This window comes from Strix uralensis, chromosome 1 (assembly GCF_047716275.1).
Source record: "Strix uralensis isolate ZFMK-TIS-50842 chromosome 1, bStrUra1, whole genome shotgun sequence".
Lineage (NCBI taxonomy): Eukaryota > Metazoa > Chordata > Aves > Strigiformes > Strigidae > Strix > Strix uralensis.
Genome location: NC_133972.1, coordinates 32,849,213 through 32,869,925, shown reverse-complemented (window position 1 = coordinate 32,869,925; position 20,713 = coordinate 32,849,213). Strand labels below are relative to the sequence as shown.

Genomic DNA, 20,713 nt, shown 5'->3' with positions numbered 1-20,713 from the left:
TAATAGAGGCTATGCTCAGTGAGGGTATAGGCAGTGTGAACTTCGCTCCAGAAGATACTAACCCGTAGGCATTCATTCACTGCAGACTAGAGCTGATGACTTTAATCATCAATGAATGTCTAACCTCTTGACTTAAAAAACAGGATTTCATGAGTAAACTGGCTTATTTATGTCCTGTGACAAAAGTGATCTCCCCTGGAAATGCAAACAACCACTGAGAGAGGAACACTGGGTTAATGCAACTGATTTTCAGCTTCCAAGTGAAAAGCCATTTTCCAGGAAAGCTCCAACTAGAGACTCCAAAGCACAAACTGCTCATAGTGAATTCATGTGGCTCCCAGCCTCCTAGTGACTACTTATTTCATTTCATCTTTTTATGGGGAAGATGGTGTGAAGGGTGATTTCATGCTCAGATTACTCTCTGGGCTGCCTGGGGGAATCTCAGGGACCCTGGTCCCAACCTCATCCTCACCGAAGGAGTACACCACATTCCTAAGGAGATCTTGTCTCTGGGTCTGCTTTCTGTGGAAATCAAGGCACAGGGAGGGGATGAAGAAGGGGAAGGCAACTAGATTTTGGTTCGGGGGGAATAGCACCCTGAGCTCAATCCTGATCTCTCTGAAGACAACGGAGGATTTTACACTGTATTTTTTCTTGGGTTAGTTCTTGTCAGACATCTTACTAATAAGTATTTATATAACACTAGCAATAATTGCAGTACTTGTATATGGTAATGAACAGTAGAATTAAGAAATAGGAAATACTGAGTAGGTAGAAAAATTCTTAATGCTGGTAAATATATGGGAGTTAACAGACCCTGGCAATAAGAGTAATTGGGCATACTGCTATATCATATACCTATTGTATCCTGTATGTTGCATATGTTAACACATGTGTATGGATACACATCATATAGAGCAGGTATGTGCCTAAGTGGGTGAGTGAAAACTCCATACCAGCAAACACATCTATTCTTGCAAAATTAAATGGTGGGAATAGATTCCATAGGAGTATTTCGGGACCTTCATTTCACCTACTGGGTAAGGCAAATGTGATGCAGAGCAGGACACATACATAATGCACACCCTGAAATCACTGTGCAGGATGGAAATCTGCATTTCTGTCCTTACTTGTTTTACGGCATTGCCATTTCCTTTAGTTCAGGATTGCCTTACTCTAAGAAATTTCCCAAAACAGAGTAAGGAGAAAATCTTAAGTTAATTAAATTAATTGCCTGAACAAACCCAGCCTCGTTTCATTACTTTGAGATTTACTTCAAGCCCCAGCCTGAAATGTTAAATGATTTTCCTAACAGACCCATATCAACACAGACAAATGAGTTTGCTGAGTGATGCCATGAAGCAGTGCTTGAGAGGATGCTTCAGTCTTTGTCATACACAAAAAGTCATGTAAAAAGAAGAGAAGGGCTCCCGGGCCACACTTACAGTGCTCCAGCCATGCCTGAAGTACGGTGGTGGAAACAGGGGTGGTGGAGGAGGGCCAAGGAGGCAGCATGCTCTGCGGTTGAACTGTTTCTTCTGTTCCAAACAAGGGAGATCTGTTCAATACAAACACTCATCTGTTGTCTTGAACACCACAAACATTTCTTACAGAATAAGAGGAGTTTCCAGTCCACAGGATTTTCCTACATCCTGTGGGCACTTATTGTAACACTGTAATCAAAGCAGTGATTTAAGAAACTGGGTGGTCCCTTAAGTCTATAGAGTCTTTCTTGTGCTGAAGGCTATGCAGACATTTAAGCTCTTAATGTGGCTATGACACAGGCTGATTTTGGAAAATTAGAGATAGGCAGCATTAGAAAATAGATCGAATTAGTTCTTGTTTTCTCTATCCTCTGTTCCAAATGGGTGTTAGAAATGGCATCTTCCAGTTCCTGTTACAGCCCACATGCCACCAAAAATCACTCCATGATGTTGCCCACCAACCTTCCCCGTGGACCGAATCACTTCAGGCACTTCTGTGATAACAGAGTGGGAAGCTGTTCCACAGCACATTTGCTTATATTTCCCCTGGGACTGAAACCAGGTTTCTGATTCATGCATCATCCCTAAGAATAAATACTCTGCAACCCAGATTTAGCTGATAGCTTCGTCACTGACTGACTGATAAGGCAGCATCTCAGTTGTGTTCGGCAATGTGTTTAACCTTTTCTAAGAGGTAAACTTCCATCAACAATATAAGAAGCTGTGACCAGATTCACAGAGAAAGGATGTGAAGATGATGGGTTTTTTTTCTGAACCTATTTACTCCTTGGGAAATGCATCTCTACCCAGGGTGGGGGCCTTTTGCAAAGGTTTTGCCAAGGACAGCAAACATTTATTTATGTCTGTTGGTTTCTTCCTCTGGCTAGCAGCAGATGGAATGGTCTGTGAACAGAATGGTGGCAGGGAGCCAAATACAGTAGGAAGAAAAGCCTATGGTGAAGTATCTGGTATTAATAGAAAATCTTTAAATTAGGTTTCTAGGAAGACAAACCTGACAAAATTGCTAGATTTGTGTGCAAATCAATTGCAGGCTGGATATTAGTCACATCTCAAGGTCAGGCAAATTTTCTAAGGGACAGAGATACAGAGTTTTTTAAATGCCTCAGAAAATGTATTATATCAGTTCCACCATCCCACGTTAATGAGTACACCATTTTCTCAGTCCTGATGCACAAAACAAAAGCTGCCCAGAGGAATGTGATTCAGCAGCATTCAGGGGTAGTTTATCTTATCCAGATTTTTTTCTCTATCAAAACATTATTTGCAATGATACCTTTGAGAGATGAGTCAATTCAAGTCTGAAAGGATCCATAACGAAGACTCTTTCTCAACTTTTCCTCACAAGTTTGAAACACAACCAAAAACTTGTATTTAAGAGAAAGGCAAAAGATTTATAATAAAAAATACATATATATTATTTCATTTAAAGATTGAAACACATACTGAAAATGCCAATGCCCTTTAAAAAGTAGCAAAAGTTTGAGTTCACCTGTCTCCAGTTCTAAGCAACAAAATACAAAGATATGTAGAGTTAAGTCCTGCATTGGCTTATTCTGAATTCAGTCACTCTTACACAGCTGTAACTAAGGTCTTCAATTTTTACCACACATACTTCTGCAGTTGTCTTAATTTCAGGACTGTATTTGAACCTATTGGGACTAAATTGCATATTATTAAAGCAATGGACAGCTTGTAATTTAACAAGGTATAAAATGTGTCTTATTTTATTGCAGGCAACATTCCAATATCATCACTATTTATTAGTATTACCTTATTCCATGATCTAGCTAAATTTCAATAGGATTATTATCTTTCAACAAGAATAAGACTATCAAAGTTGGCCCAGTGTGGCTTAGTTGCTAAGAGATCACTACCAGGCACTGTAGAAAAAGGTTTGCATTACTGCAGTTATACTGCTACTTTAAAAAAAAAAAAAAAAAAAAAGAAAGGTAAGATTAAAGTCTTGTTCTTTAAATATTTTGCAAAGATAAGATTAAATATAGATGTTCATCTATAGCTTTAATAGGATACTTATGTCCTCATGAGTAAAGTCAAGTCCTGGGTTATAATATATTTGGATTTTCCTTTTTAGAAGCAAGGTCTGAAATTCTGTGGAACAGGTTTTATTGTGAAAAACACTACAGCTAACCAAGTTGGTAGCAAAATAGCCATTGACTTCAGTCTTTATAGTCTTATTTTAATACTACTGTACAACAGTTAGGTTGAAATCCAGTTTAGGTTTGCTGGTATAAATGGTGATAGCATGTCCTGGTCTCAATGTGGAAACAAAAAAAAAAATATTTAATTACTATGACTACTATATAGGATAGATATCAATTATATAATGATGCAGGTACTTAGTATTTCAGGAGGTCCATCATTAACCATGGCTATGTTCTGGAAGGTGTATTTGCAAAGCAAATATTTAAGAAAAAGCTGGTCCTGGATCCAAGGACCTCCCACATGCAAGGTATGACAGGTGATACAACAGCAGAGGGAGCAAAAAAATGAATGAGTCACAGAGTGACTACAGGTATGACTGCTATAATTCGATCTTCCAATAAGCACTGCATTTCATTGGTATGGATTTTGTAACTGCAATAGGTCCAAGATGTACAACCATTACAGTATTGGCTTGTTCTTATCACAAAAGGGGTTACCTTGACAGGTTTACAGGCTCTCTGCAAATACAATATGTACTTTTAGGCTCCAGGTTAGCTTTGTTTGCTAAACACAGCTTCAGAATATTCCAGTCCCCATCAGTGGAAAAAATCTCAGCACAAGAATAGGACTGTCATAGTTTTCTGTGAAATAGAAAGACCCTGCCTACACAGAGCGTGCGTTTACATATCTCATATGAAAACTACTCTTTCAACAGCATCAGTACCAAAGAACGTATTCAATAAGAGAAGGAGGACAAAATGAAAAACTCCTTCTAGGACTTGTCTAAGTGTCAGTTATTTTCAGAGAACAGAAAAATTATAATAGTCAGCTTTAAAATAGAAAGTCTTTACCATTTTCAAACTCAAATTATTTTTACGGTCCAGACTATATGTTAATCTAGTTCAAGAAAGGGACTATATAAATCTATGGTTATACTGGCAATGATTGCTTCAGAAAATAACATATTTTAGATAAGCTGTTGCAATGTTTAATTTTGTTCCTGCAGACCGCTTGCTTCTGATCATAGTTGGAATTTGGGAACTCTTGTCTGAGATGGTCCAATGCAGAGCCAGAGAGAAGCCTTCACCCGGGCTGAGTCCCCTGGAGCTGGGCTCATAGGAGGTCTCTGAACCCTCCCAGACCTGATCCTAGAGCTGACCTTCAACCCTGTGAACCTCAACAGCTGCACTGGAGATACCAGAGAAGTGCCACCCTGGGTTCAAGTTAGATTTACAGGATTTAATGGAAAAAATTGTAAGTAAACCATGAAAGTGACTTTTATCCTAAACCCACAAAGCTGTAGGCCATCTGTCAGGAGGAAAGGGCAAGAAAGGAAAAAGATACTTCACATGTGTTTCCCTTCCTATTTGTGACCACATTCATCTAGCAAGCCCCGACGGGAAGACGAGATGCTATCCAAAGGCCCCAACAGCAGTGCTGGTGGCCTGCCCAGCTTGTGACGGGCAGGACTCTGCTAGACGGAGACCTCTGATGGCTGACACCCCATCACAGGTGCTTCTCCTACTTGGATGGAGCTCAAAATTAATAATAAACAAGCTGGGCAGACTAGTCAGTTAATGAATGCGTACTTGTCCAGCTGAAACTGAGACTTCCATCTGCTTTGTTGTCATTCATTCAGGCTCCTCTTACCCTCCTTGCAAGGAGAGCAGCATGCCATGGGCCACAGCCACTCGCTACCATTCTGTACATCTACTGCAAGGTGACTAAGGCACTTTTTCCTTTTAAGTTAGGAAAGTTTAAGAGCTTGTCAAAGGTGCCTTTTGAGAGCCATACAGGTCAAAATCCTGCATTTACAGAGCAGATGCAGGTATTAAGCTCTCCTTTAAAACTCCAAAGTCATGTGTCAGCATTAATGATACATACTTCTTTAAAATGTGTTCAAAGCTTTTGTGGCCCAAAATGTGCCTTAAGGACATATAAGCAGAGCCGGGAATGCAGCTTGTGTCCAGAGCTGGGTTGGACAGTCAGGTTGGTGAATGGTCTGCATCTCTCAGTACCCTTTTGAACTTAGACCTTACAGTTGATGGCCTAAATATATCTTTTCCTATAAACCAGCTAATATAAATATGCCAAAGAAATATATTAAGCCCTACAGCTTAGGTAATGGTGTCTGCAAGGAAGAGGTGGTGACCTGTGAAGCTCCTGTGGGAGTTACAGGATGAGACGTGGGGCTGCAGCTCTACCTCATTTCTGGTTTCCTCTTGCTTGAAATGAGGCTTCAGAGTCCTTAAGGAACAGAGCAAAGCTGGTCAGAAATTAATTCCCCATCCTCTGACAGAAAATTAATAAATCCAGATTAAACCTTGCAAGTTTCTTTTCAGTCAAGAAAAAGTCATAAAAATTGGAAAATACTCTGATTTTAATCCCCAGAGTGGCTACAGGCCCTGGCAGCACTAATGTGTACTCTACCAGCTGGCGCATACTCAGAAGCTGTCATAATAAATAAATAAATAAATAAATAGAAGTTTTTAAAATCAGTCGACATTCAAAAAGCTTGACAATAGCACAATCCCTGGCACACTGCCTGGACGCCGGATCTCAGTATACACCCGGCCAGAGGAGCAAGGACGCTCTGTCCTCGTTCCCACCTAATATTCAGCTCATGTCCCGCAGCATCTCCTAGTACCTCCCGCGTGCTCACAGGCCCCCAGGTGAGCCCTTCACAGCCCAGCTGGCGAGCAGTAGACGGCTGCATCTTTGCAGGTCAGCCTTAGGAAACACTGCAGAAATGGCAAGATGCAGGAAAGCAAAGGGGCCTGGGAGATTTCTAAGCAAGGAAAAGGCCTTTTACTCGCTATATGCAAATATTTCAGATATTTAATCTGTGTGTATGTGCATGTATGAGGGCAATGCATGTGCCAAAGATTAATATACTCTCAGATTGATTGCAGAGGAAAATTCTGAGATCAGTACAGAAGGAGACAGGAGCATTTGCTTGGGTTGGCTCTGCACTCCAGTTTCACAAGAACATGAAAAATCTCAATAAAAACTGGTGGGAACACTTCGGTGGGTTATATTATGGGTTTATAAAATAAACGCATGGCTTATAAATCCCAGTAACCACAACAGAGCTATTTTGTGCAATTTCCTTTCTATTACCTTCCATTTTTAGAGGTCCAGACACTGCTAAACAATGTTGACAACTCTATGTGCTCCCCTTCAGTGCACGAGAAACTGAGGCACAGAGAAGTTAAGCAACTCCCCCAAAGCCACAGATCAATTAGACTACCAGAAAAAGAGTTCCAGTCTGGTAAATCACAATATCTTGTCTCAGTCATTTTATGAACCGGATTATAAAACTCAACGCTTGTCACACCAAAACAATACTAGAAATGCTCTGAGTATTAAAGCCTAAGAATCTACTCCAACCCATAGAAGAACCTGAAACCCTGAAGATTAATGCAAGATGGCTGCTGTGTCAGCTCCAAAAGATATTCACTACCACACAGTCCTCTCCCACTTCATCTGTGAGATCAGTATCAACAAAGCAGAGAAACACCAGTACCACTTTTCCACAACTGCAAGATCATAATCTGTCAATGCTGGCATGGATCAAAAGTGTACTTGACTTTGATGGTGCTTCACCATATGTTCAGACAGTCCCCAACAATCCCTATGAGCTGTACTCTCAGACAGACTTCAGACAAATGCCTTCAAATTCCTCTTCAAAACTTTGCTGCCATGGACTAAATTAATTCCTCATGGCTCCCTCGTTGCAACAGATTCACAGCCCAGCTGACTTCCTGCCTTTCACAAAACATAACTCTGTATTGACCTGGTACTGTAAAAAGTCATTAACTTTGTAGTTTCAAGAAGTTAAAAGAAAAAATCCATCAGCACTTTTCCCTGGGTAGAAGAAATTGTAGCACTGCCTTCTTTAGACAAAGCATCTCCCTTTACTTGTGTGCATTCCCTGGGCACATGCGTTTATGCATATACACTTACTAGTTCCTGAGAAAAGCAGCTAATGTCTTCTTTCCTCTTTCCCCCACTGCCTCAGTCCTCTTCTGCATTCTTCCTATATCCATCTTCTCATCCCAAATGCCCTTTTACCATTACAGTCGTGTGACTACAGAAAGCATCCCCCCAGTTTCCTTTTCGTTAAAGCAGTCATTAGGTTGGGGTCTGTTAATTCCTGTGGGGTTTTTCTTTCTTGACTATTTCTAATCTTCCTCAAACAATTTCCCCTAGACTTTAAGATGCGTTCCCAGTTCTACCTACTAAGATGTAGCATGAAATAGGTCTCCCAGATGCCTCCTGAGTGAGTCCTATGTTGCATTACAGCTAAAGGTCCTCCCTGATTTTGCAATCACACCCTATCCTAGCAGCAAGAGTTAAAGACTGCAGGGGTTCATGGCCTATCCTGACAACAAACTTCCTCCCGCATAAACACAAATGATATTTTTTATATAGTTTTAACTAAGATTAGCAGTCTCTTTTGCGGCAATCATGCTGCTGGTGCTCCCGTGCCAATACAGCCTGCCCATGGGAAGCCTCTGTATCCAAGGTGAAACAGACTGTAAAAACCCATGAGGGTAAAATGTGAAGTCACAGACTGTTCCCTTCCTGTGCAGGGGTTTGGTAATATTGACAAACCCACAAATGAACTGTCTGTACTAGGAGCAGAGGCCTACAAGCATTATCTGTCTACAAGTACATAGCTGATTTTCCAGCACTTTGGATTGCTTGTTAGTGGAGCTCCCATCCTTTCACTGAAAACACCTGATTTTTGAAACACTTTTCTTTGCTGTGCTGGAATTTAAGCCTCCACCTTCCAGTCTGGTCACAAGAAAAATCTAGTATTCACCTACACATCCAATGCCTATGGACTACAGATAATGCTATGCTCATTCACAGTAATGATACAGCATGGACAAGCTTACTTGAACCAGTTGGGATCTCCATGCTAGCTGCAGCATCGCTTTCAGCTGAGGTTCCCTTTTGGACTGGTTGCTGCCTGTCAGAAACATTCACAGGTTATAGAAAACCCTTCAGATCAGTTACTGCTTCTTTCCCTGGAAAGCTAAGCAAGCACTGCCTCAGCTTCTGTACTGGCACCTGGACAACTTGTTTGCCACAAAACAACTCCCTGAAAAATACTGGCTTTGCTTGGATTGTGTCTCCAGAGGAGCTTCCAGTCTCAAGTTGGACACCTGCCTTACTTGCAACACAAATATTGCCCCAGAAGAAAAATCTGAACTGGCCACTGGTGTAGTCCCAGATTTCTGCACTTCAGGGGTCCAGGTATTAAACATGGCTTCTGTATTTCAAGATGCCAGCTCAATACATGAAGGCAACCAAGTCGACCTTTATATAAACGAGGGGGAACAGGAGAACACAGGGGGGACCACGTGGTCCTTTGACCATTTCTTGAGTGAGTGAACATACATGATACCTTAAGCAGCATTTCACTGGACCCTTTCCCTTCATTTGCATTATAGTCACTGAATCTTTTTGACAAGCTGAGCACCTTATCATCCAGTAATGCCACAAACAGGTCAGAAGTCCCTTTCCCCTCCTGCATGCAAGATGCAGAGCTGTACTCAAAAAGCCTTGTTGCAACCAGCTTCCATCTTCCTCACTATTGGCTGTGTCCTCTTCTGATTTTTATTTACTTTTATTTATTTTACTTTATATTTATTTTCGCAAGGCAAATCCCACAAACTCCCGAACTGCCTCTGATGTCCTTTCCTTGTCCCTCACCCACAGGATCAAGTGGGCTTCTATTCACTGATCTATTGCTAATCTCCCAGACCTCCCGGGGGTCCTTTGCTATTGTGGCTTGCATCGGCCTTCCCTTTGCCCTTCCCCACACGAAGCTGGGTGCAGGCACAAAGTCATGGACAGGCTGTGCCCCAGTGTGGCTGCTCTGCTCTCACCCGACTCAGCACAGGTGTTCCACCATACGCCACCAGAGAAGGGTCTGTGAATCCTAAGGCAATTTCATCCCTGAGTATTATCCGCATTGACCTGTGCAAGAAATCCAATTTGGGATTCTCACAGGTTGTATTTTCCAGGGGAGAAACTACAGATAAAGTAAAGTCAGGTGCTTCTTTAATCTAATTGTGCTTATTTTAGAGACCCATCTACTTAAAGCTACAGTAACCACAGAGACTAGATTGTTATTTTGCTACTGCTCCAAGTCTTTCCCCAGAGGCTGTTCAGGAACTACCACTTTTATCAGCTTAGAAGGGTAACCACTACACAAGCCTTCTTTTGGCTTATCTTTCTAACCACTCAATTGTGCTATCAGGTGCAAATGGCCAATCCCAAGGTTATTTTTTTCTCTCAACCTGAAGAGATATTCTGTTGAAAGAATCTGTTGCCTCCCTTTCAGGCTTCTGTGAGTCACAAACAAGATAGAAATCTTTTAAATGTCAAGCTGAGCCCAGTCCAAACACCTTTCCTAACCAGATCCACAGTCAGGTGACTGCCTTCTCTTGTGGCCAATGATACTTTGCTTTTCTTCCCCTAAGGAAGCTGTAGCCTTTGCCAGTGGCTCATTTCCATCAGGAATTTTAATCTGACCAAAGCTTTCCTGCTCATATATGTTCCATGAGAAAACCCTTGATCAATGGCATGAGGATGCTGGGCACCTCCTGGGCCCATGCTGACTTTCTAGGCTTCCTTCCCTGGACTAATATTTTTGCCCCTCAGAGATACACCTCTGTTTGCTAGTCACCCTTTGGGCTGTTTTCCCAGCAGGCTCTGGCTGCTGCCTTTGAGTCTTCCAGCTTTTACTGTTGGTCTTATTTTAAATTTCTTCTGTGTCTTTCTTACTCCTGCAAGCACTCTGATATTTTTTTCCCCTTACGATTTTACATAAATAAATATTTACAGCTACTCTTCTTAGAAACAAAAACCATCCAACTGACATCTCTGCTGTCCATTTGACAATATTTAGGGTTCCTGCAGGTTGTTTCATTAGAGGGAAAAAAAAAAAAAAAGCCAGTGATGGGGTTAGATACTCCTTTTACAGAAAGGCAGCCAGAATCCCGACTTCCTCAATGTCAGGAATCACCACTAGTTTTTGTGTTTTCTCTCTTGTGCTGTTTCTCTCATAAATACACATCCTGTCCCCCCAGCGCAGCAACACAGGGGGTACCAAGGTCCCCTCCGTGCGCTGCCCAGCCAAGGCTGTCACCCTGCACAGCTCCTGTCCCCAACCCACCTTGCTCATCACATCTCTTACTGCTCCAACAGTGTCTGTCCACAGGAAAGCTAGACTGTTTTCTGCAGCTATCCCACGAGGTTAATATTGTACCTTCCCGATTCAAAGAGGCTGTGCCACCTGCCCAGTGAGACATGGTGTTCCTTTTCTTTGGGAAAATAATAGGAAAAAGGCAAAGAGGAATACTGCCAATAGCGCCTAGATATTACTGTCCCATTTCATTCCTTTAAATTAATGAACTATATTCTTTTCATAGGGCTGTGTATCAATATTGATTGTAGGAGAAAATTCAATCAAGGGATACATTTCTGACATGCACAAAAGGCAGTTTGGGTCAGAAGAAGCATCAAGATACTGTTCTTCTCTAGCTGTTGCTGATAATTTAAATACTTTGCCATCTCTCTGCAAAACCTCAGAAGCCTTTGGTCTGGATGAGTAGAACAGGGGAGAGGAAGGAATGAGATGGGGGAGGAAGAGAGTCTTTCTACTACCTGAATTTGGAAGGTGGTTTCCTCAGGCTGGCTCTTACAAGGCACAGACTGGTTCATGTAACCCTACTAGAAATTAATATAAAATTCACAGCTAGTTTTCATCATGTGAGTGCAACCTCCTCAAGCGCACAGTGCAGGAACCTCAGTGGAGCAGAGGTCTGAAACATGGTTATAAAGGACACCATACACAGTGGCATAAGACTGGGATATGACAGGTTACCCTGAAAAGAAACCTGCTGTCTTGAGGAGGGTTGAGCTACCCACCCTGGGGGTCTTCACTGCCACGTGGAACCACAGCCACACCTTTGAGCATGTTGTAATATTAATCTCTGAGGCATTTCCTCCAGAAATGATGCTTCGGGACCAGGAGACTCAACACTTTGGAGCTGACATGACATTCAAAATACTTCCAGAAACAAGGATGCACTGTTGCTTGAGGCAGATGGGACTATAAGGCAGAGTTGGCAGCAAAACAGACAAAGATCCAGATTATTCTTCTTTCCCCAATTATTCTACAAACACTTTTCCCCCTACCAATTGTTTATCTCTGCTTTCTGGTTACTGTTTTGTGACCTGTAAACCTTTTTATTTGTGACCTGTTGCTATGCAAAGATGTGTGAGGACAGAAATAAAAGTACTTTTAGCCCAGAAGTTTTCAGCCATACCTGGAAAATACCCAGATGCATTTTCTCAACTATAGGAAAGACAACTTGTCGCTTAAGAACATCCTCACTGTTAAATGTGATTAGTTTTAGAATTTACAAGTACAGTGCTGAAATCTGTTCTTTAAATGTGAAAATGCATCCTGGTGCCAGATATAAATAATTGACTCAGCTGAAAGTCACAGAACATTTGAGAAACCATTAAAATAACTGAAAATTTTAATTGAATTAATTCACCTTCCATACCCACTGTGAAACTTCTACCAGCAAATAGAGATTTTTTTTCTTTTTTCTTAGGAGATGTTTCTTAAAATGCAGATGCAATCAAAGCACTAAGGGAATTTTTTATTATGTCATTTTTCATACCAAATAGCCCTGATATTAGCAAGTAATAATGGCCCACAGGTATGTAACAGCTCCCCAAAGTATGGCTCTAGATCCAGCCCTGTGGTTGTGGGATTATGACTGAATCATCTGCCAGATGTTATTTTTTTCCCCATATTATCAAGTAAACATTTAGAATACATTTGTGACAGAAGCCTTGCTAAGAGCTTGCTGGGTATAAAGGCAATTTCCAGTGGCTTGGCCAGAAGAGCATGGTGAGGGGCTTTCCCATGGAGCAGTGAGTGGGGTGGCAGTTTGCCCAAACTGCCACACTGGGAACCAGATTTCCCCATTGGGTTCATACCTTCTCTGAGCCTGAAACCAGAAGCTGTTGGCCTGTGGGGATGGAGGAGGAAGGGACTGTGGTCAGCTGCATTCGCTGCCAGGGAAACCCTGGGCTGTCTTGCAGGCAAGCCCCTGGAACTGCACTATGGAAAATATCCTACTGCGAAGATCAGAGTCTGGCATTTTCCTTCATATTTGCCTCTTCTACTATGTTTTCAGCAGAAATGATAAGTCATTCCTCTTCTAAGAGGAAAGTTACTTGTTTAACTGTTATTTTATAAGAGGACAGTTTAAATGGCTTCTCTAGACACATAAGCGTGTGGCATAGGAGAAAGGCCAGGCCATGCAGGTGATGGAAACGTGAAATTCTCGTTTCTCTGGGTAGCATCTACAAGAGTCAAGTAAATGTAAAGCTCTACAAAACAATTTTTGAGGTCTAATAACTTATATGTTATTGCAAAGCAATTTGGAATATATCAGAGAAAATAAATCCTGGTGATACCTGTAGGTCAGCATTAACTAATCTCAACATAATCAAAAAATCATACCCAATTGAACAGAAATGATAACAAATGTAAATGCTTTTTAGCATCCTACAGAGCTTAGTAGAAAAAAATATTCATTCCTAAAGGTTTGAAAAAATGGATTAAATTGTTTTCCAAATGATGTACTTCTTCAAACATTAGGCTACTCCAGATGTTATCTTAAAAGCTATCTGAAATGACTACAGAACTCTAATGGCTGTGTTATTAAATCCTATAGGGCTTTTCCCCAAAGGATATCTGCATTACTCTTGTGGCCCTCAGAATCTTTTTTGTTTTTAAATATCTTTAAATGAATGGACTGTTCAAACCATTGGGAGTGAAATACAGCGTACTAGCTCTGCACATTTTAAAAGATTTTTAAAAAGCCCTTAGAAGAAATCATGCATACCGTTACTGTTATTTAGTGCAGAAGTCTATCATCTCATACAAGCTACCCTCCTGATTGTCCATCTCTCTTAAATGCCTTGAATGTAAACCATTTGACTCTGTGGTCACACCAGAGACATTAGAGAGAGAGAGAGAGAGGCTGTGTGTCTTTAGATTCATGTCTAAGGTTGACTGTATGTACAGTCTTAAAATGTGCAGCCTTTTGGTCACTGTCTTCATCTGAAAGATATGGGGAGGATCTGTAGGTATAGCTGACCTTGACCTACAAATCTCAGTTGAACCATCTCAAATTTGACACTGAAGGAATCCGGGATGTTAGTTAGAAGCATCGCTATTGACAGATACAGAATAACAGACAGAAGGTGGGAGATAGCAACTTGCCATAAGTTGGTGAAAGTTCCTCAAAGGAGAAATGGAATCAGAGTTGTTGCCAATTTGCCCCTTCCTTTGCACAGAACGTGGCTAACGGAAAGTCTTACTGATGAAACTGTAAAATCTATTAAGTGGGATTTCCAGTGCCCTGGTTCAGCTGACAACTAATTTGTTTTGCCTTTGCCTAGCAGGGATTTTCCATGCAGTGGGCTCTTGTTCGCTATGTAAGTCATCCAAGTATTTGTTAGTGTCATAGCCAGAGCCAGATGATGTTTATTCTGCTAACATCCAGTCGGACTCTGGCAGCGCTCATTGAGGTCAGGGCTTTATTTATAGCAGCAGATATACATTGAGATTCATTTTCTTTCCCTTGCTGTAATCTACCTAAGCTCATCCAAAATAGAAAGAAACATGCAGACATGCAAGTAATATACTAATCGGGCCAGATCCATGAATTAGCACAGCACCATAGAAGCCAATGGTAAAAAAGCATTTTAGAGCAGCTGAGGATCTTGTCTATTATTTCTCACAGGGAAAGGAAGGGTTTAAAACCAGAAATTATAAAGCAAAAAGCAAAAACAACCAAGAAACAAAATGTCCCAGAATGTGGCAGAACAGGTCTGCAATGCAAAATCCCTCCATCGAGATTTGCAGTTTGAAGTATTTATTTTCTTCCTCCTGTGTTCCCAGTCACCAGAGAGTGCAAGAATCAGAGCGCAGAGAGCTTGAAGCAAGGAAAAGTAACAAGACTTAAAGCAATTTACCTGCTGAAACTGAGAAGATATTGTCAACGTACGCAGTCTGAGATAAAGCAAAGCAGAAGAAAAGCTGCAGGTAAGATCCCCAGACAAGTGAGCTGAGGACCAACATGTTGGCTGCACCCTGGCAGATTCCAGCTCAGAGGCGCAGGGCTGCTTTGGGGATCTCTCTCTCTCTACCCTCGCTCCCTCTCTGCCTTGCCTGCTCTCTGCCTCTTCCCTGGCTGTGGGATGCGTGTGTGTCTGTGTGTGTACGTCTCTCTCTCTCCCCCCCCTTTCCCCGTGCCTTTAGGAAGAAAGAATGCCAACCATTTCCCATTAAATCTTCTCCTTACACTAGACACAGTTATATTTAACTCCTGTGCTGGATCAGTTGCCCCTATTGTGGACATTAGCTGCTAAAACTGGGACATGGGGGATTCTGGTTTTGCTAACAGAAGCAAAAAGGCACTTTGGATAATAATAATGAGGAGCAGGAAAGGGAGAAATTATGAACTGGACTATAAACAGCATCCTTCGGTGCAGGCAACCAGACACCAACGTTGAGATGGATAAAATCCCTGATCGATCATCTTCTACAGGTCACTAATTGCCTTAATGAGAGATGAGCAGTGACCTAACATCTGCTTACCACTGGTAGTTAGAGGCGTACAGGCACTGCATTCATTTACAGAGTGCATCTCAGGCTGAGGGATGCCACAAAGGCTTCACAAACCGCACAACAGATTATTATTTGGGATTTAAGTGAAAATGACAGTATCACTAATAGTGCCAGACATCGTAGGACTGTAAAGGGTTTACTGACAGGGTGCAACAGGTGGAAGAAACAATATGTGTGCCATGATGGGGTGAGTGAAACGCTATCAGCTCTGGGGGTGGTGATGGTCAACACACTACACAGCACTATGGGAAGAAAACAGACCTCTGACTCTCTGAAAAGCAGTGTGTGCCCTTGTTACCTGTACAAAAGCTTAGTGTTTCTGTGCCTTATTGCAACTTGCAGGGCTTTGCAAATAAATTTCTGTCCTCTGAATAACTAGCAGAGGGATCCTCCTTTCTGCTTGGAATCTGACAGTGGTTTCCATGAAAAGCAGAGGTACTCCTTTGCTGTGAAAACCATCATTACTCCCTCTCTTCCAGATGGAGATCATTTTCTTCGCCCACTGTCTATTGTTCCTCCCAAAACAAACATGAAAATCCTTTGGATTAATTACAGAATTGATTTTTTTTTTTAATCTGAGAAAAGTACTCATTGACAGAGATGATGACAAATCTCCCTGGGTGTCAACTCCTACTGAGTACACCACTAAGGGGCAAAGCGATGTATTTCCACAATTCTAGTTAAACAATGTTGGCTGTTGATTTCAAGACATTGCAAAGATATTAACAAAATCTTTCTAAATGTAATGGTTTGATAGGAACAATCATATCTGCCTTATATATTTCTATCCTTAAAGGACATGCTTAATCTAACCCTAGTGCTTTCTAAAATATCTTTCCAGTACTGCAACTCTTTGGATAACTGAATTTATTTTTTAAGTTCATCTACTTTATTCCACTGTCTGTTAGTTTTTAGTATTTGGCTACTTTTAGTGAAGACAGTAGCTTGGTCTCTTTCTTCTTTGACCAAGATGACCATGGATTAAATAAGTGTTGTTAGTTCTCTTAGCATGCTGCATCTCAGAGGGAAAAGCACAGCTCCTGTGAAGTTTATCATGACAAGCCCTATGTAAGATAAATGTCCAGTTGCCTGATCGCAAAGGTAAGCAGTGGAATATCTCCATGCTAGAAGCCTGCATGGATGCTGGAAAAAAATTACTCAAATGCAAAAATCTCAAGATTTTATCAAAATATTCACCTCTGAAAATATTTGACGAACTCAATAGTTAGTCAAAGCAACAACTGAGTAATTTCAAATCCTCCTGAAATCTTCCTGCAGTCTTTTAGCAATAGAAAATTTGGTAAAAATTTGTAGTACAAAATATGTTCTATTTGATAAGGAAATTAATTAATCCAATAACACGACAAAGAACTAAGACCCATATCTTTCCCCTCCTCCATCACTGCCCTTACCAATTTCAGTTCTTGGTTCTTCAGCCTAGAACAGAAACATGTCTGGGTAAAAATGCAACATCTTGCTTGAAGAATATTGCAAGGAATTCTATCGTAAACCACATCCACCCTCTGATCTACTCTAAAGAAGATAGGAACAAGGAATATACCTTTTCCTCGCAGGAGTGAGTGCTATATTGGAGGTGGCCAGAAGTGATACAGAAAGCCAGGGCTGTTTCAGAGTTAAAAAAAGACACATATAGTTAGCTTTGCAGTCATTCTTAGGTAGAGATTTTTTATCCACTTATTTCAGTGGAGAACCCTGATTAAAAATGGATGTTTTGTCAACATTCTCCTTTCTTTTGACATAGCATCTCCATCACTCTGAAGTCTAAGCCTGTTTGACCTGAACTGCCTCTTGGCCAACACAGAGGAAAGCTCTGTAGGCAAACACTCTGTTGTGGAAAACATGCCAGCTTTCACAAAAGACTTGAAAGATGTTTGGACTCATATTTGAACAGACCTCTTCATCATGATGTAGTGGTAGTTCACCAACTTGCTAGTTTTTAGTGGGACCACCATTAGGTCAACACAAAGGAGAGCTCTCATTACAAGGCAGCAAGCCAGGCCATAGAGGTTTGTTTCCTCTAATTTTGAGGTATTGGCCCTACCAGCTAAAACTGTTGGCAAGATTGCTAATGGTTTCAGTGGGAGAAAAATTAAGTCCCTTAGAAATAAAATGGACAATAGCTGCGGGCTTTTTGCTTTTGACTTAGGTGACAGTGCACAAGACTGACACTCCATGCTAACTAGCACTCCATACTAGATGACAAGTATGTACACCTGGTTACACAGCTCATTTCTGACCTCCATGGTACTGGTGCACGTGATAGAGACAATCCTGAGGAGGGGAAGTGTCACGTAGCAGAGTGAGTCCTATATGGTGCGAGAAACTTGATGGACGTGTGCTTTCCAGGCCTCTGAGCTATCACCTCTGAACTTGCTCAGTGAAGCAGTGCATTCCTCCAGCTATTCCCATGGGCTCATGACGCTAATGGAAAGCTTCTGCACCCTTCAAAGAGCTCTGCACCAGGTAGTTAAGGCCAATGATCTGAGATTAGACATAGGTCCTTGTCTCTATCATCCAAATAGCAATCAATAACAAAGGATTTTATTTTCTTTCTTCTGTACTCACTGCAGCTGCTGTTGCTGGTGTAGTGAAAACCCACACTAACACGACTTCATGGTGCAACCACTGGAGAAGATCCCATAAATATGTGGGAATAAAAATATTTTAAATTTTGGGGGAAATAAATGGAAAAAAAATTTATATCAGATTATGCAGTTGCTAGAAACTGAATGAATATATACTGCATAATTGCTCGTCTCACCTAGAATTGCTGATACCAGGAGTAGCATTCATTGAATGGAAATACAATGGCTTCAACAGTATTTCTATTTCAGATAACATTAGCTTAAGAAAGAAACACAGCAAAGTTTTCACACTGCAGTTTCTGAGTCTTATAAGATACCCCAATGGCCTAAGTGAGAACAAGGGGTTTTGAGGATTTGACTTAAAAAACTGTTCTACAATGAGAACCCCAGAACCCCAAATGTCACCTGCAGTTTATTGTTCAAAGATAAAGATCCCCACAGTTTTATCACAGGAAATCAATTGCAGTTTTAAAAATCCTATTTTGAGTAAATGTCATAGCAACTAAAAATGTCAAAAGCCAACCAACACACAACAAAAAAACCCCTGCACAGTTTACTTGCTCAAGTAGCACTTGCTTGAGCTTTTCAACTCAGACCTGAAATCTTAGAAGTGGGTGGATGAATCTGCTGATGATCCTACATGTAAACAGAATTTATGAACCTGTATTTTCTATTCAAGAAAAAAAGGCTTTTTCCCAGTCCTATCCACTTTTGTTTGGCAGGTCCTTCATTGACAAGACAAGGGAAAATTAATGTAGTTAAAATATCATCAATCTCAAGGTTCTATATGAACATAGCTCTAGTCAGAAGGACAAAGATAATCAAGACTTTCTAGTTCAGAAGTCTGAAAGCTCTTCTGCTGAGTGGGGCAAAGGTAAAACAGCAACCCAGTGTTAATGCAATAATTCAATAACAGATCATGTCTGCAAAGTAGTACAGAAGAATTCTGTTCATTCGATTAGTGCAGGAGATGGAAAAGATTCTTTATAATTATGTTTTCCTTGTTAGATAGCTATTTAGCAACAATTGTTTTTCACAATAAAAATACCTGTTCAAGTTTGCACATCTGAATCAGTTACACCTAACATTTAGATTTAATACTTTGACAACATAGCCAATGTTACTTGGGAAGATGGTATTACCTACAAGTACAAAGACAGCTGCTGAAGCAAAAAAGACAGTAAGTGCAGAAAAACAATGAATGGCTTCACCATTTCCTTGCTGGTGTATTAGGTGTAATTCAGAAACCCATATAGGAATAGACCCACTAACTGTGTGATGAAGTAAATTCAACCACACGATGAAGTAAATTCAACCACATGAGAAAGCTGTGACTTAATCAACAGTCCTGCTTGTGCTAGTCACCCAGTAGGGTATCAGGTCACAGGGTAGTTGGTCAGTTAAAGGCAAGCCAGTGCTAGTAAACCTTCAGATTGTCCACTGGATGAAAAGGGCAAAGGTAGGACGTTTGAGGCAGGACATTGATGCCTAGCAACTTCCAAAAGCAACCCTTTCTGCAAATTAGTCACTTAATGGATGTTATATGTTGCACAACAAGCAGTGGCCTTCTGGCCTCCTCTTTTCTCTATACTCTGTATTTGAAGAGATGCAAAGCTGGCTAGGGAACTTGATTTATTTTTATACCTTTCAGAGGTCATTTGTTTCCAGAGTAGCCCAGCTCTTACTTCATTTTTTGAAAGTTCAGCTTGAAATTCTAACTTTGCACCTTTAGACCTATTTCAAAGGCTCAGTCCTTTACTTTTTTTTCTCCTATGAGTAATGCCCATGCATACATTTCTTTTACTATTGATACAGACTACACTCTAAAAGAGCTATGAACATGATTAAAAGTTATGGGATAATGTCAAGTGACTTCCATCAATGTGATCAGAAGAACCCCACTGTGGCCTTGTAATGTTGGAAGGCACAACAAAGTAGAAAAATTTAAAAACAGCTGCTGACCTTTATAACATTACTCTTCTTCCCCTTTCCTACTGGTTTCATCTGCCTTTCAGACCTTGCCTTTCAAACTGCAAACCATTTAGCATTTGCCTTGGGATTGCCTAAAATTTTGCACAACAACAGGGCTGCCATTCACAGCTGAAATATGTGCATATTCATAATGCGATAGACATGCAGAAAGCCTATGCTTCCCTACAATGTATGCATGTGCTGTAAAAATCTATATAGGCAAGAAACCCATGGACTTACTGAATGGTGATCAAATGTGCACAAGGTTTGATAGATCCTCAAGAAGTTCAGGTACTAGATGGTTTTACTGTGCATACATAGCGTGCCAAATGTTCTCATTGTGCTGTATCTACTGCACAGGAGCAGAACGTCATGCAGAACGTGTGATGCTTCTTGGATGAGGTGCACTCATCACACATGGTCACAAGTCTGCACAGAATCAAGAGATACATCCAGGATTGCCAGGTATTTGGAAATCCTGAACAAACATGCAAAATTCTAGAATTAGCCATAGAAAAATGTTCCATAGGAAAAAGAAGATTCCCATAGAAATCCATGTGTACAATGGCCTTGTCAATGGGAGTCCTGGCCAAATGAGATCTATGGTTACTGGCATGTAAGTAGATAAATAGCCTTTAACATCCTAGGGTGGTGAATCACAGAAAGGTTATAGCTATAACCTAGTCTGCTGTTGATATTTACATCTAGAGGAGATGGAAATTGTCTTCAGG

At 40.9% G+C, this 20,713-nt stretch overlaps 1 protein-coding gene across 1 annotated transcript in view; it reads right to left on the bottom strand.

Annotated features, from left to right (window-relative positions):
- Window positions 1-14,916, bottom strand: part of COLQ (collagen like tail subunit of asymmetric acetylcholinesterase) — a 42,793-nt gene extending 27,877 nt beyond the window's left edge. The window contains exons 1-2 of the mRNA XM_074861755.1: window positions 14,751-14,916; window positions 1,446-1,558 (exon numbers count right to left, since the gene is read on the bottom strand). Coding sequence (XP_074717856.1) covers window positions 1,446-1,558; window positions 14,751-14,856 — 219 coding nt within the window. The 5' untranslated portion in view covers window positions 14,857-14,916. The remainder of the gene's footprint in view (window positions 1-1,445; window positions 1,559-14,750) is intronic.
- Between the last annotated feature and the right edge of the window lie 5,797 nt (window positions 14,917-20,713).